The sequence below is a fragment of the Vigna unguiculata genome, chromosome 5 (assembly GCF_037176805.1).
Source record: "Vigna unguiculata cultivar grain cowpea cultivar isolate G323 ecotype 2 chromosome 5, ASM3717680v1, whole genome shotgun sequence".
Taxonomy (NCBI): domain Eukaryota; kingdom Viridiplantae; phylum Streptophyta; class Magnoliopsida; order Fabales; family Fabaceae; genus Vigna; species Vigna unguiculata.
In genome coordinates, this window is record NC_140796.1 from 29,709,451 (window position 1) to 29,723,512 (window position 14,062).

The 14,062-nt window shown below is 35.1% G+C and overlaps 1 protein-coding gene across 1 annotated transcript; it reads left to right on the plus strand.

Annotated features, from left to right (window-relative positions):
* Nucleotides 1–7,483: 7,483 nt before the first annotated feature.
* On the plus strand, nt 7,484–9,124 carry LOC114184566 (uncharacterized). Its single transcript, XM_028071872.2, has one exon. It carries the CDS (start codon nt 7,484–7,486, stop codon nt 9,122–9,124), a length of 1,641 nt encoding a protein of 546 aa, XP_027927673.2.
* The last annotated feature ends 4,938 nt before the right edge of the window (nt 9,125–14,062 follow it).

The following is a 14,062-nucleotide window of genomic DNA, read 5'->3' on the forward strand; positions in this document are numbered from 1 at the left end:
TTTCCAATTCTGTCCCTCTTATTTAACCATTTTTGTAGTTTTGACCAGAGGTTGACCAGTTGACCAGAGTTTGACCAGTTGACTGCCTATCAGATACTGACATGTGGCAGCCTTCTCTTTCTCTCAAAATTAGGGTTTCACAGATGCTTGTGGTTGTGAATGACGGCTGCGGCTAACGGCGCGACTCCTCCTTCTCCGGTGAGCTCTTCTTCTCCGAACTGGCTGCGCGAAAATGGTGGTTGATGGTATTTCAGATATGTGTCGGAACTGTGGTGGTGTTGGCAGCGAATCTAGTCCACTTTGACGCAGTGCAGATGCGTGGTGCGAACAGGTTGGTGCCTGTCGTGTTTTCGGCGTTTGCGTCTTCTCTGCTGGTGTTCGCTGCTGCAGCGGTGGTTGTACGAACGGTGGAGGCGAGAAGTTGCGCTGTTGCGACGTGAAGGTTGTGGTACTGTTGATGGTGGCAGAACTTCGGCGAGGAGGTGGCGTGAACTGTGGTGGTCGGAAGCGCGCTGCAGTTGTGCGAACGAAGAGGATGGTTGTCGTGGAGGTGCTGTGGCGTGGTGCAGGGATGGTGGTGATGCTCGGAACAAGATGGAGGTTGAAGATGGTGCAACTGCGGTGGCCGGCGAGATTGGCGGCGGCGGCTGCCGTGGAGGGTGGTCATGAGTGATATGGAGGAGATGATGACGTGGCAAGATCTGAGTGGTCAATTTGGTGAGTGGAGGATTATGACACGTGGCTTGTTATGGTTGGCTAATTTTAAAAAGTGGGGATTGCCACATGGCATGATCTGGTTGAGTGGAGTTTAAGTGGTAGGAGGGGTGCAACTTAGTGAAAATTGGGGGTGCAGAACAGGTTTTTGGTGGTCCACTTTAGAAGGAGTGTGCAAATAAAAACTGGGGGTGCATTTAGCTCCTGATTTATTCTTTTCCAGAATTTTCTGATTTTGGACTTATTTTGTAACTTTTAATATTTTAAATCCACACTATTAATTGACCAAAAATAAATTCCAGCTGCATTAACAAACGTTAGAATATCTAATAATATTTTATGCAACTAAAATCAATTTTTACACCATTTTTACCAAACGTACTCAATAAATCCAATAATCACAAATCCTAATTAAATCAATCTTTAAGCACAGAAAATTCAATTAAATCCCCAAATTTAAATATTAAATGAGGGAAAAAATTTGAACTCATCACACACCCACACTTATCCTTTTGCACTCTTGGGCAAAATTGAACAATTTCAAAACTTTATTCTGAGGTCTTTTATTCCATATTTTCAGTGGATTAAAGAAATGAATACAAATGGAAACAGATCAATCTTCTAGAAATCATGTTGTCATGCACAAACAAATGGATAAAATTCTGTTTTTCACACATGAGTTAATCTTTTGAGTTTACAAGATAATCAAATATGAAAGAGAAACACTCAAGTTAAATGTATATTTTCTCACCAAAATTCGCTCAAGTGTTTTGGCTTGTGTTTTCACTCAAAATACCCATGCAAGAAAAACTCTCAATGCTTAGCAAGACTCTAATATTCACAGCTTTCAGAAAACATGCATTCAAAAATCATGAGGACTTTTCAAGGTTATAATGAGGCCAAGGCAAAGGTAGGAAAAACTTTAGGATTTGTGTGTTTTTGAAATAGTAGGGAAGAAAGAGTTATGGAGCATAGTTTCAAAAACAATCCTTACTTCTTCTTTTTTTCTCTTTTATCCTTTGTTGCTCTTTTTCAGACAGCAATCATTTTTCATTTCAACACTCTGTCATCAACAATTATTTTCCTTTTGCCATTTTTATAACTTTGTGGGGGAAATACTCACCCCCACACTTTATTTCTCAACCAATCTCAACATAATCCACTAGCTCCTTCTTTCTCCCTAAGGTAAGGAAAAAAATGGTCTTTTTTCTTTTTAAGGTTTAACAGTATGCTCAAAACAAGAAAAAGAGGTTTAAGCTCAAGGGGCTACCAATGGATCAATGTCATGGTTAGCTTATTTGACCAAGTAGCTAAAAACAAGAAATGCCTCAGTCATATCAAATCATGCATGTTCACCTAAGATGCAAAACAACAGAATCAAGCTAAACATTTGAGTACCAACAAGACATCAGCAAATCACACAAGAAAAATAGGCATGACACATGGTAGTTCATCCTTACAATAAAGCTCAAAACTCACAAGGTCAAAAACTCTTTCACAAAAGATTTATTCCAGAAACTCTCAAATCAACTCAATCAGCAAATCACAGAAACAATCCATTCATAGCACATGACTCTTATTTTCCCAGAATTATGATCGTTCCAATTAGTGAATCAAATCCAAAAATCCAATGTCAATATGTTTTATTGAAAACAGAAACTTTTTTTTTAAATAAAAACAAACAGAAAACAAAATTAGAAAAGGAAAAAAAAAACAAATAGAAAACAAAAACAGAAAAGGGGGAAATCTCCCCACACCCCCACACTTTATCCATGCATTGTCCTCAATGTATTCAATATGTATAAAATGCAAAGAAAAAGTATGAAGTGTACTTACCTCCTCAAGGTGGAAGGTATGAGGGATAAGTCAAGTTCATCCCATCCATCGTCTTGTTCAGCATATTTTGATTTTCATTGAATATCCGAAGACGATGCCCATTAACTTTAAAAGTTCTTGCTGAGGATTCTTCCTTGATCTCCACTGCTCCATAAAGGAAGACTTCTGTAACAATGTATGGTCCTTCCTAAGTGGAATGCAACCTACCACTCATGTGACCAAGCTTGGATTTGTATAGTAACACCTTTTGGTCTACCTAGAAATCCTTTCTAGCCACAAGCTTTTGGTCATGGAACTTCTTGGTTTTCTCTTTGTAGAACTTTGAGTTTTCATAGGCTGCAAGCCTAATCTCCTCTAGTTCTTGCAATTGAAGTTTTCGCTCATTTCCTACTTCTTCCAAATCCAAGTTGCATGCTTTCACGGCCCAATAGGCCCGATGTTCAATCTCCACAGGTAGATGACAAGCCTTTCCAAAAACCACCCTGAAAGGTGACATACCTATAAGTGCTTTGTAGGCTGTCTTGTGTGCCCAAAGTGCATAATCCAATCTTGTGGCCCAATCCTCTCAACTAGGCTTCACTACTTTCTCTAGTATCTTTTTAATCTCCCTGTTAGAGATCTCTGCTTGCCCATTAGTTTCGGGGTGATATGGTGTAGCAATGCGATGTGTCACCCCATACTTCTTCAACATGTTCCCAAGTAGCCTATTACAGAAATGAGTCCCCTGGTCACTGATGATGGCTCGTGGTATCCCAAATCTGCAGAAAATGTTAGACCTGATAAAACTCATAACAACTCGAGAATCATTAGTCCTTGTAGCTATGGCTTCCACCCATTTGGAGACATAGTCTACTGCAAGCAAAATATAAGAAAACCCAAAAGAAGGAGGAAAAGGACCCATAAAATCAATACCCCAAATATCAAATACCTCACAATATAGCATGGGTTGTTGAGGCATTTCATCCCTTCTTGTAATGGATATGGCTGCCCTTTGGCACTGCTCACAATTTTCATATACCCTTTGTGCATCTTTAAAGATGGTAGGCCAATATAATCCACAATCCAACACCTTCCTACCTGTTCTTTGTGTGCCATAATGTCCACCAAAAGGAGACGAATGACAGAACTCAAGCACATGAGGTATTTCGATATCTGGAACACACCTCCTTATGACTTGGTCACTACCAATGCACCATAAGATTGGGTCTTCCCAGATATAGTACTTTGCCTCACTTTTTAGCTTGATTCTTTCATATTTGGAGAAGGAAAGAGGAATAGCAGATGTCAACACCCAATTTCGTCCGGCTAAATAAATAATAGAATAAATAATAATAATTTGTTTTTTTCAGAAAAAGGTAAAAAAAATAAAAATAAAAATAAAAAAGTTTTCTCTTTGGTTTTTTTGCTTTGTCTAAATAATAATAATAACAGGATAATAATAATAATAATAAATAAATAAATAAAAAGAAAAAAACTTTATTTTAATCTTGTATGTATTTTCTTTTGAGGCTTTGTTTCTATTTTAGCCCAAAATACTCTATACACCCACACCGTTTTTCTTGTAACTAATGGTAGCCCAAAGTTTAGTTTTCGCACCCCCATTCTATGCTTTGTCGTTTCTGCTCCAGATTAAGAAGTTAGTCTAATAATTAGAAACAGAATACGCTCTAATATTTAGAATTATTTACTCTGATTTTGTGCTCTGATTTTATGACGCCTTTTTTTCCAGATAGAGAAAGTAGTAATATAATTCAAAACAATATCTCTTTTACTAATTAAAATTAATTTTGCTGATCACGTTTGATTTTGTGCTCTGTTTTTTATATGATTTGATTCTCATTTTGTAATAATTTTAAGACCAGTTCTTGCCTTTTAAAACTCGTTGTAGTTAAGGCAAACCTTTATTACGAGATTACGTTAGATTTATAATCTTGTGTATATAAGCCCATCAGAAAAAAGAAGTGAGGGGAATTGTTTTCTCTCTCAAAAATTTCTAGAGCCCTCTCTCACTCTAAGTACACATTCTCTTTTAACCCTCGCACATGAAAAAACCCACTGACCATCAATCGCTAGCCCCATGTGCTTCTTAGTGTTCCAACGCAACTATTGTAAGTCTAATCTCCCGTTCAGGTTCGCAAAATTAATTATTTTTTATTGTGTCATGCAATATTTCTCGAGATGTGTTTTTTATCTTGGTTGAATTTGATGTTTTCAGTATTTCTTTTGATATAAAAAAAAACATTACTCTCATGCTTTTTGGGGTTCATTAGTTTTATAATTAAGGTTTTGTTGATTGCTTTGGTTTGTGAACATTGTTGCATGAATAAGTGAGAGATATCATGTTTTGACATTGTATGAATATGTTGTGCCATTTTTTTTCATGTTAAGGGTTCTAAAAATTTTTCATATTAAAATAATATGTTTAATACTAAATGTTATTTCCTAATCTTTTATTTATTTATTTTCCTAATGTTTTCATAAATTGTGGATATGAAATAGTCAATTTTTGTTGGGTATCAATGTCTTATTTCGAAAGTTTTTTTTTTTTAAAGGAAGTAATAACAATACCCTTTTAACTTTTAAAATGTATAAGTGCTCGTGTGACCGCTCTCGTCAACTTAGTACTTAATACCTTCGCTTTTCTATAAGATTACTAAAAAATACAAAATATTCAAATATTAAAAAAGAGTGATATCAACATCTTCGAACAAATTGTTTTCAAAAAGTCTTTTCATAAAAAACTACGTGACCCTGATTCTCCATTATGAATGGAGATACGTAGGAGCAAGGAGTAATCCTTGTCGGGCCCAAAAAACAAAAAAAAATCTTTTTTTGTTTCCTTTGTTTTTCTTTGTCATCTTTATTTATTTATTTATTTATTTTTATTATTGTTAATTTATTAATTTATTAATTTTTATTTTGTTTTATTTATTTTTATTTTATTTATTTATTTTATTTTATTTCTTTTTTTAAAATAGATATTTAAAGGAGACCACATCAATTTGTATTTTAATTAAAGGTACCGTCTTGAGGATGGGCATTGTAGGGTGCTAACCCCTTCCCTACGCATAATTAACTCCCGTACCCCCAATCTCTGTTTTCGTAGACCTTGCTCTTTTTATGGTTTTCCATAGTTTCCTATAATAACTATGGTGGCGACTCTAAACTCTGTTTTTACAAAATTTGTTTTTTTGGTTCGTCATCCCGTCGCGATTTCGGTTGTGACAGATGGCGACTCCACTGGGGACTTTAGAGAGTTAGGCCATTTAATTAAATATAAAATTCATGTGGTTGTTTCATTTTTTTTTTTTGTTTTTTTTTGTTTTTTTAATTAATTAATTTATTTATTTATATTTTTTTTCTCTTTTTCTTTTTCATTTTTTTTGTCTTATTTTATTTGTTTTATTTTAGTTTATTTTATTTCTTATTATTTCTTATTAATATTTTTGTGTATATTTTTGTTAATTTTGGATGATTTTTATTTTATTTTATTTATTTATTTATTTATTTATTGTTCATAGTGCTTTGTTTTTATGCTTGACTTTTGAATCCTAGGATAAATGACTATATTATCTATATATATATATATATATATATATATATATATATATATATATATTTGGCTGTTTTTTTTCTTTGTTTATTTGCAGGAAGGGGTTTGGGTATGCATTATACTCCCTTCACACACACACACTATGTGCATGACATGAGTGGGGCCCTATACCCGGGCCTGAGTAACTTTAGAAATAGAGGGGATTGTGAGAACCCCAGCTAGAGTTTGTTTGCTTCATTGGTACTCCCACCTCTTGTTGTTTATCAACTGTCGTGGGAAATGCCATGAAGTGGGCCATAGCTCTAGTGACCTTGATATTTAGGTATTAGGAAACCATCCTGATAAGCGCATGTATTTTACCTTAGATCCATTAGGCACCAAACCCAATGGATAAGGCATAAAGGGAGATTGTTTTTTCCTCGTTTCATTTTATTTATTATTATTAGTATCTTTTTTTTAATTATTTATTTATTATTATTTTTTTGGGTTTTTCTTTCTTTCCTTTTGATTTTTGATTTAGTAATAAAATAGTGCATGAAATATTATTGCATCCATATATTTATGTTTTCCCATGTCATCTCATCATGTTTATTTACTTTTAGGTCCAAAATTATAAAGTTGTGTTTAAGTTTAAAAAGAAAAGGCAAATTAACATGGAATTTGGGAGTCGGGGGGCAATTAGGATTTGATATTGTGAAGAAGAAATTATCCTTTAGGGTTGTAGAAAGTAATTTGAGTAATTTAAGAACATGATAGCTAGGGCTAAAGATTAAGTTTTCTTTCTAACACATTGATTTATGAGCTTTCTATAGGATTGAGTTTGCGTGGACTTTTTTCCATGTCAATTTCTATTTACTCACAACTTTATAATTTCTTAATAAAATAAATGATTTCCATTATGTTTTTCCTTCCTTTTCTTCTTCTTATTTTTTTTAATAAAAATAATAGAGCAAAAATAATAAAAACAAATACGGCAAGGCCAAGGCACCCTTACAGGACGCGAGCAAATAGTAAAAACATGGAGGACTGGGAAACTGCACAAGAGACAATAAAGCAGATATCAGTCAACTAAAGGACCAAGTAGGTCAAATCTTGGAGGCCTTGAAGTCCTTAAGGGCCTCAGGAGAAGCTTCATCAGCAAAGGGTGAGAAAAGCACTCACGACGCTCCTATTGCTTTTCTAACATACGGATTGCCATCGAGTTACACCCTACCTGTTGGAGATTATTCAGAGGCTGAACATGCTTCCTTCTCATTCCCAATCAATACTCCAAGGAATGAAGGGACTACCTTTGCAGAACCACGAGTGACTGTAATACCTAAGCCTTTAAACACAACTGTCGATGATGACTCTTTGGGCAAGATTACACCACACCCTACTATGCAGTCCGTATTCGTTGATGTTGAGGGAACCAAAACTAAGTTGGAAATTTTGGAAGAACGACTACGAGCTATTGAGGGAGGTGGAAACTATGGGTTTGGCGATGTTGCAGGTTTAAGCTTAGTTCGTGATGTAACAATACCTCACAAGTTTAAGGTTCCGGAGTTCAAAAAGTACAAGGGTACCACATGTCCTAGAAGCCATCTAACCATGTATTATCGAAAGATGGCTGCCTATGCTTATGATGACAAATTGTTGATCCACTTCTTCCAAGACAGTTTGGTTGGGGCAGCATTGAGTTGGTATACCCACTTGGAGGCGTCTTGCATTCGCTCTTGGATGGATTTGGTAGATGCTTTTCTAAAACAGTACAAGTATAACATGGATATTGCGCCAGATCGTTTGCAATTGCAGAACATGGCCAAAAGGGATGCAGAATCATTTAAAGAGTATGCCCAACGATGGAGAGAGTTTGCTGCTCAAGTGGAGCCTCTTCTTCATGATAAAGAAATGGTGGCAATGTTTGTGAGCACGTTACAACCACCGTTCTATGAACACATGGTAGGTAATGAATCTTCAGTTTTCGCCGATATTATCATCATAGGTGAAAGGATAGAGATCGGGCTGAAGAATGGAAAGATTGCATATAGCCCGCTCGCGACTACAACTCCTAAAAAGCCCGATTTCAGTCTCGGGAAGAAGATGGAAGTAGAGGTGCACGCAGTATCAACAATACCTAAGTGGGAAAATCAGACTCTTGCTTACCAAGCACAATCTCCACAACAGGGATCCTATCAATCACAACACAATAACACTTGGAAAATTGAGGCTAACACAAATCCCAACCAGTCTATGGGGCAAATCACTAGTCCTAGAAGGAATCAAGAAAAGAATTATATTCATTTCACTCCTATTCCTGTGACTTACACAGAGTTATTGCCGGATCTACTCCGTAATGCTTTGGTAGCTATCTGCCCGATGAAGCCTTTGGAGCCACCATACCCTAAGTATTTTGATGTAAATGCCACATGTGATTATCACGGGGGAGCCATTGGTCACTCTACTGAGAAATGTTTGTCTTACAAACACAAAGTTCAAGCTTTAATCGACTCAGGGTGGTTAAAATTTCAAGAGAATAAACCCAACATTAAGACCAATCCCCTATTTGGGCATGATAATGCTTCAATAAATGCTATTGATCTCGAGGGATGCCAGTTGGTGAAGAATGTGAGCGAAATTAAGAGTTCACGAAGGTTTATTTTTGAGGCACTACTAACAATAGGATTATTGGAAGGTGCATATAACTTAAGGGACGCATGCGGGTTCCATCCAGGTGCTGAACATTCCATCGAGGCGTGCAAAAAGTTTGAAAATTTTCTACAAAATTTGATCGACAAGAACTTTGTGCAAGTATGTTGTGGGGACAAAGAGGACAAGAGGAGACTGGTAGAAGAAAAGAATGAGCTAGGCCTGGCTCGCATAGAAGGACGAGAACGAAAAAAAGGGAAGATTTGCATCAGTGACATCAAAGAGAGCTTCCGCAGTGTGAGATGGATTAACACTTGTCAGATATCACCCATCGAGGATGGAAATGGATTGGAAAGCTTAGACTTTGTGCGGTCCTGTCTTCCAGACATATAGTTGAACAATTGAGAGATAACGAATTACCCATGATGTTTAATTTGAAGAAAATGTAATTCTTTTAGTTTATCGTTTTGCTTTACCCGGAGGGACTTTACGAGATGACTTATTTTTTTTTATGCTTAGTGTGACAATACAAAACATTTATATTTTGTTTTTGATCATTTTTGACTTATTTTTTTTCGTTTTATAAACTTAAATGATGCAAATATGATGATGAATGTTTTAAAAATATTAATGTCGATATTCCTAATTTTGAGCACTCTGTTGATAATATGGAAGATGATAATGAGGATGACTGAGAGCCTTCTCCTTACTATCTACAGATGAATGAGGCAATTGAGGTTGCTAATAAAAATATAAAGAAGATTATATAAAAGATGTTGGTCATGTATAAGGATTGGCATGAGATGTTTCCTTTTGCTTTGTATGGATATTGTACATCAATACATACTTCAACTAGGGCAACACCTTTCTCTCTAGTATATGGAATGGAGGCAGTACTCCCTTTTGAAGTAGAGATTCCATCCTTGCGAGTATTGATGAAAACCCAATTAGAAGAAGCAGAATGGGTTCAGGCCAGACTTGACCAGCTTAACCTCATTGAGGAAAAAAGGTTAACTGCGGTGTGTCATGGACAATTATACCAAAGAAGAATGAAGAAAGCGTTTGACAAAAAGGTGCGTCCCAGAGAGTTCCATGAAGACGATCTAGTTTTAAAAAATCTTACCTATACAAAAGGACCATAGAGGCAAATGGACTCCAAATTATGAAGGCCCGTATGTGGTGAAGAAAGCATTCTCTAGTGGGGCACTATTTCTCATAAGGATGGATGGGGAGGAGTTACCGTTGCCAGTCAACTCTGATGCGGTTAAAAATTTTTATGCATGATGATTCCATAATAAAGGATGCAACTAAGGATATCGACATTGTTTTCAAGATTTTTGTATTTCGTTTTATTTGATAAAAAATATATCATTTGGGTTTTCATAAATGTGTTGTAAAAGTGTCACACTGAGCTGGTAATTAAAAATATTTGGTAAAAATGTATATTTGTGTAAAGAAAACATCACGGGTATATTCTTTAGATGCATACTAGCTCCTAAAGGGTGTCGTGGTGGCCAAAAGAAATACAATGTAAATATAAAAAAAAATGAGGAAAGGAAAGGAAGGAAAAGTACGGGTTTTGTGCATCCATGCATTCATGCACCCTCATCACATCATACCATTTTTTTATCATCAAAAACATATTTTGAAAAGTTCAAAAAGGAAAATAAGGGCCCACAGGGGCAGGTTTTCAATTGGGCTCACTTTACGTCTTTTTCAAAAGGCATTCATGTTGTGTTTGTCTATGCTTAAATCAATATGCAGGTTTTCCTTTGGATGTAGACCCTCTCCTCGGGATTGGTCTAATCTTTTCAAAAAGAAATTATATTTGCAAAAAGTATATGTTTTGGGATCGGGGCCCTTTACGTAGTAATGGTCGCCGAATCCTTTGGATGTAGACCTTCTCCTCAGGATTGGTCTAATCTTTCTCAAAAAGTTTTAGTTTACAAAAAGTTTATGTTTTTGGATCGAGGCCCTCTACGTGGTAATGGTCTCCGAATCCTTTAGATGTAAACCCTATCATCGGGATTGGTCTAATCTTTCTCAAAAAGTTTTAGTTTACAAAGAGTTTTTGTTTTCGGATCGAGGCCCTCTACGTGGTAATGGTCGCCGAATCCTTTAGATGTAGACCCTCTCCTCGGGATTGGTCTAATCTTTTCAAAAAGAAATTATATTGGCAAAAAGTTTATTTGTTTTTGGGATCGAGGCCCTCTACGTGGTAATGGTCATCAAATCCTTTAGATGTAGACCCTCTCCTCAGGATTGGTCTAATCTTTTCAAAAAGAATTTATATCGGCAAAAAGTATATGTTTTGGTATCGGGCCCTCTACATGGTAATGGTCGCCAAATCCTTTAGATGTAGACCCTCTCCTCGGGATTGGTCTAATCTTTCTCAAAAGGTTTTAGTTTACAAAAAGTTTTTACTTTCTGGATCAAGGCCCTCTACGTGGTAATGGTCATTGAATCCTTTCGAATTGTGGTTGTTGGATTATGACCTTTGATTTCATGTCTCGCCTTTGTTTCCTTTGAAACCGGACGAAATTAGTGTCTTTATCTTTACTTATATTTCTTTGAGAATATGAAAATGTAAAATTCTCATATTATCAAGCAAAATCTAAGAAAAGAGGGGCAGCTGTCAACACCCAATTTCGTCCGGCTAAATAAATAATAGAATAAATAATAATAATTTGTTTTTTTCAGAAAAAGGTAAAAATAAATAAAAATAAAAAAGTTTTCTCTTTGGTTTTTTTGCTTTGTCTAAATAATAATAATAACAGGATAATAATAATAATAATAATAAATAAATAAATAAAAAGAAAAAAACTTTATTTTATTCTTGTATGTATTTTCTTTTGAGGCTTTGTTTCTATTTTAGCCCAAAATACTCTATACACCCACACCGTTTTTCTTGCAACTAATGGTAGCCCAAAGTTTAGTTTTCGCACCCCCATTCTATTCTTTGTCGTTTCTGCTCCAAATTAAGAAGTTAGTCTAATAATTAGAAACAGAATACGCTCTAATATTTAGAATTATTTACTCTGATTTTATGACGCCTTTTTTTCCAAATAGAGAAAGTAGTAATATAATTCAAAACAATATCTCTTTTACTAATTAAAATTAATTTTGCTGATCACGTTTGATTTTGTGCTCTGTTTTTTATATGATTTGATTCTCATTTTGTAATAATTTTAAGACCAGTTCTTGCCTTTTAAAACTCATTGTAGTTAAGACAAACCTTTATTACGAGATTACGTTAGATCTATAATCTTGTGTATATAAGCCCATCAGAAAAAAGAAGTGAGGGGAATTGTTTTCTCTCTCAAAAATTTCTAGAGCCCTCTCTCACTCTATGTACACATTCTCTTTTAACCCTCGCACATGAAAAAACCCACTGACCATCAATCGCCAGCCCCATGTGCTTCTTAGTGTTCCAACGCAACTATTGTAAGTCTAATCTCCCGTTCAGGTTCGCAAAATTAATTATTTTTTATTGTGTCATGCAATATTTCTCGAGATGTGTTTTTTATCTTGGTTGAATTTGATGTTTTCAGTATTTCTTTTGATATAAAAAAAAAACATTACTGTCATGCTTTTTGGGGTTCATTAGTTTTATAATTAAGGTTTTGTTGATTGCTTTGGGTTGTGAACATTGTTGCATGAATAAGTGAGAGATATCATGTTTTGACATTGTATGAATATGTTGTGCCATTTTTTTTCATGTTAAGGGTTGTAAAAATTTTTCATATTAAAATAATATGTTTAATCCTAAATGTTATTTCCTAATCTTTTATTTATTTATTTTCCTAATGTTTTCATAAATTGTGGATATGAAATAGTCAAATTTTGTTGGGTATCAATGTCTTATTTCGAAAGTTTTTTTTTTTTAAAGGAAGTAATAACAATACCCTTTTAACTTTTAAAATGTATAAGTGCTCGTGTGACCGCTCGCGTCAACTTAGTACTTAATACCTTCGCTTTTCTATAAGATTACTAAAAAATATAAAATATTCAAATATTAAAAAAGAGTGATATCAACATCTTTGAACAAATTGTTTTCAAAAAGTCTTTTCATAAAGAACTACGTGACCCTGATTCTCCATTATGAATGGAGATACGTAGGAGCAAGGAGTAATCCTTGTCGGGCCCAAAAAATAAAAAAAAAATCTTTTTTTGTTTCCTTTGTTTTTCTTTGTCATCTTTATTTATTTATTTATTTATTTTTATTATTGTTAATTTATTAATTTATTAATTTTTATTTTGTTTTATTTATTTATATTTTATTTATTTATTTTATTTTATTTCTTTTTTTAAAATAGATATTTAAAGGAGACCACATCAATTTGTATTTTAATTAAAGGTACCGTCTTAAGGATGGGCATTGTAGGGTGCTAACACCTTCCCTACGCGTAATTAACTCCCGTACCCCCAATCTCTGTTTTCGTAGACCTTGCTCTTTTTATGGTTTTCCATAGTTTCCTATAATGAGTCCCCTGGTCACTGATGATGGCTCGTGGTATCCCAAATCTGCAGAAAATGTTAGACCTGACAAAACTCATAACAACTCGAGAATCATTAGTCCTTGTAGCTATGGCTTCCACCCATTTGGAGACATAGTCTACTGCAAGCAAAATATAAGAAAACCCAAAAGAAGGAGGAAAAGGACCCATAAAATCAATACCCCAAATATCAAATACCTCACAATATAGCATGGGTTGTTGAGGCATTTCATCCCTTCTTGTAATGGATATGGCTGCCCTTTGGCACTGCTCACAATTTTCATATACCCTTTGTGCATCTTTAAAGATGGTAGGCCAATATAATCCACAATCCAACACCTTCCTACCTGTTCTTTGTGTGCCATAATGTCCACCAAAAGGAGACGAATGACAGAACTCAAGCACATGAGGTATTTCGATATCTGGAACACACCTCCTTATGACTTGGTCACTACCAATGCACCATAAGATTGGCTCTTCCCAGATATAGTACTTTGCCTCACTTTTTAGCTTGATTCTTTCATATTTGGAGAAGGAAAGAGGAATAGCAGAAACAACCAAATAGTTAACAATGTCAGCAAACCAAGGTTCAGGAAACATACCTTTCACAGTAGTCAATGCTAGGAGGACTTCATCAGGAAAGTCATCCTTAATAGGAATGTTATCTTCTCCATTTTGAATCCTGCTAAGATGATCAACTACTAAGTTATGCGCCCCACTTCTCTCTAGAATCTCAATGTCAAACTCTTGGAGCAGTAGCATCCATCTGATCAACCTTGGTTTTGAATCTGCTTTCTTCAAAAGGAATTTTAATGTTGCATGATCAGTATAAATA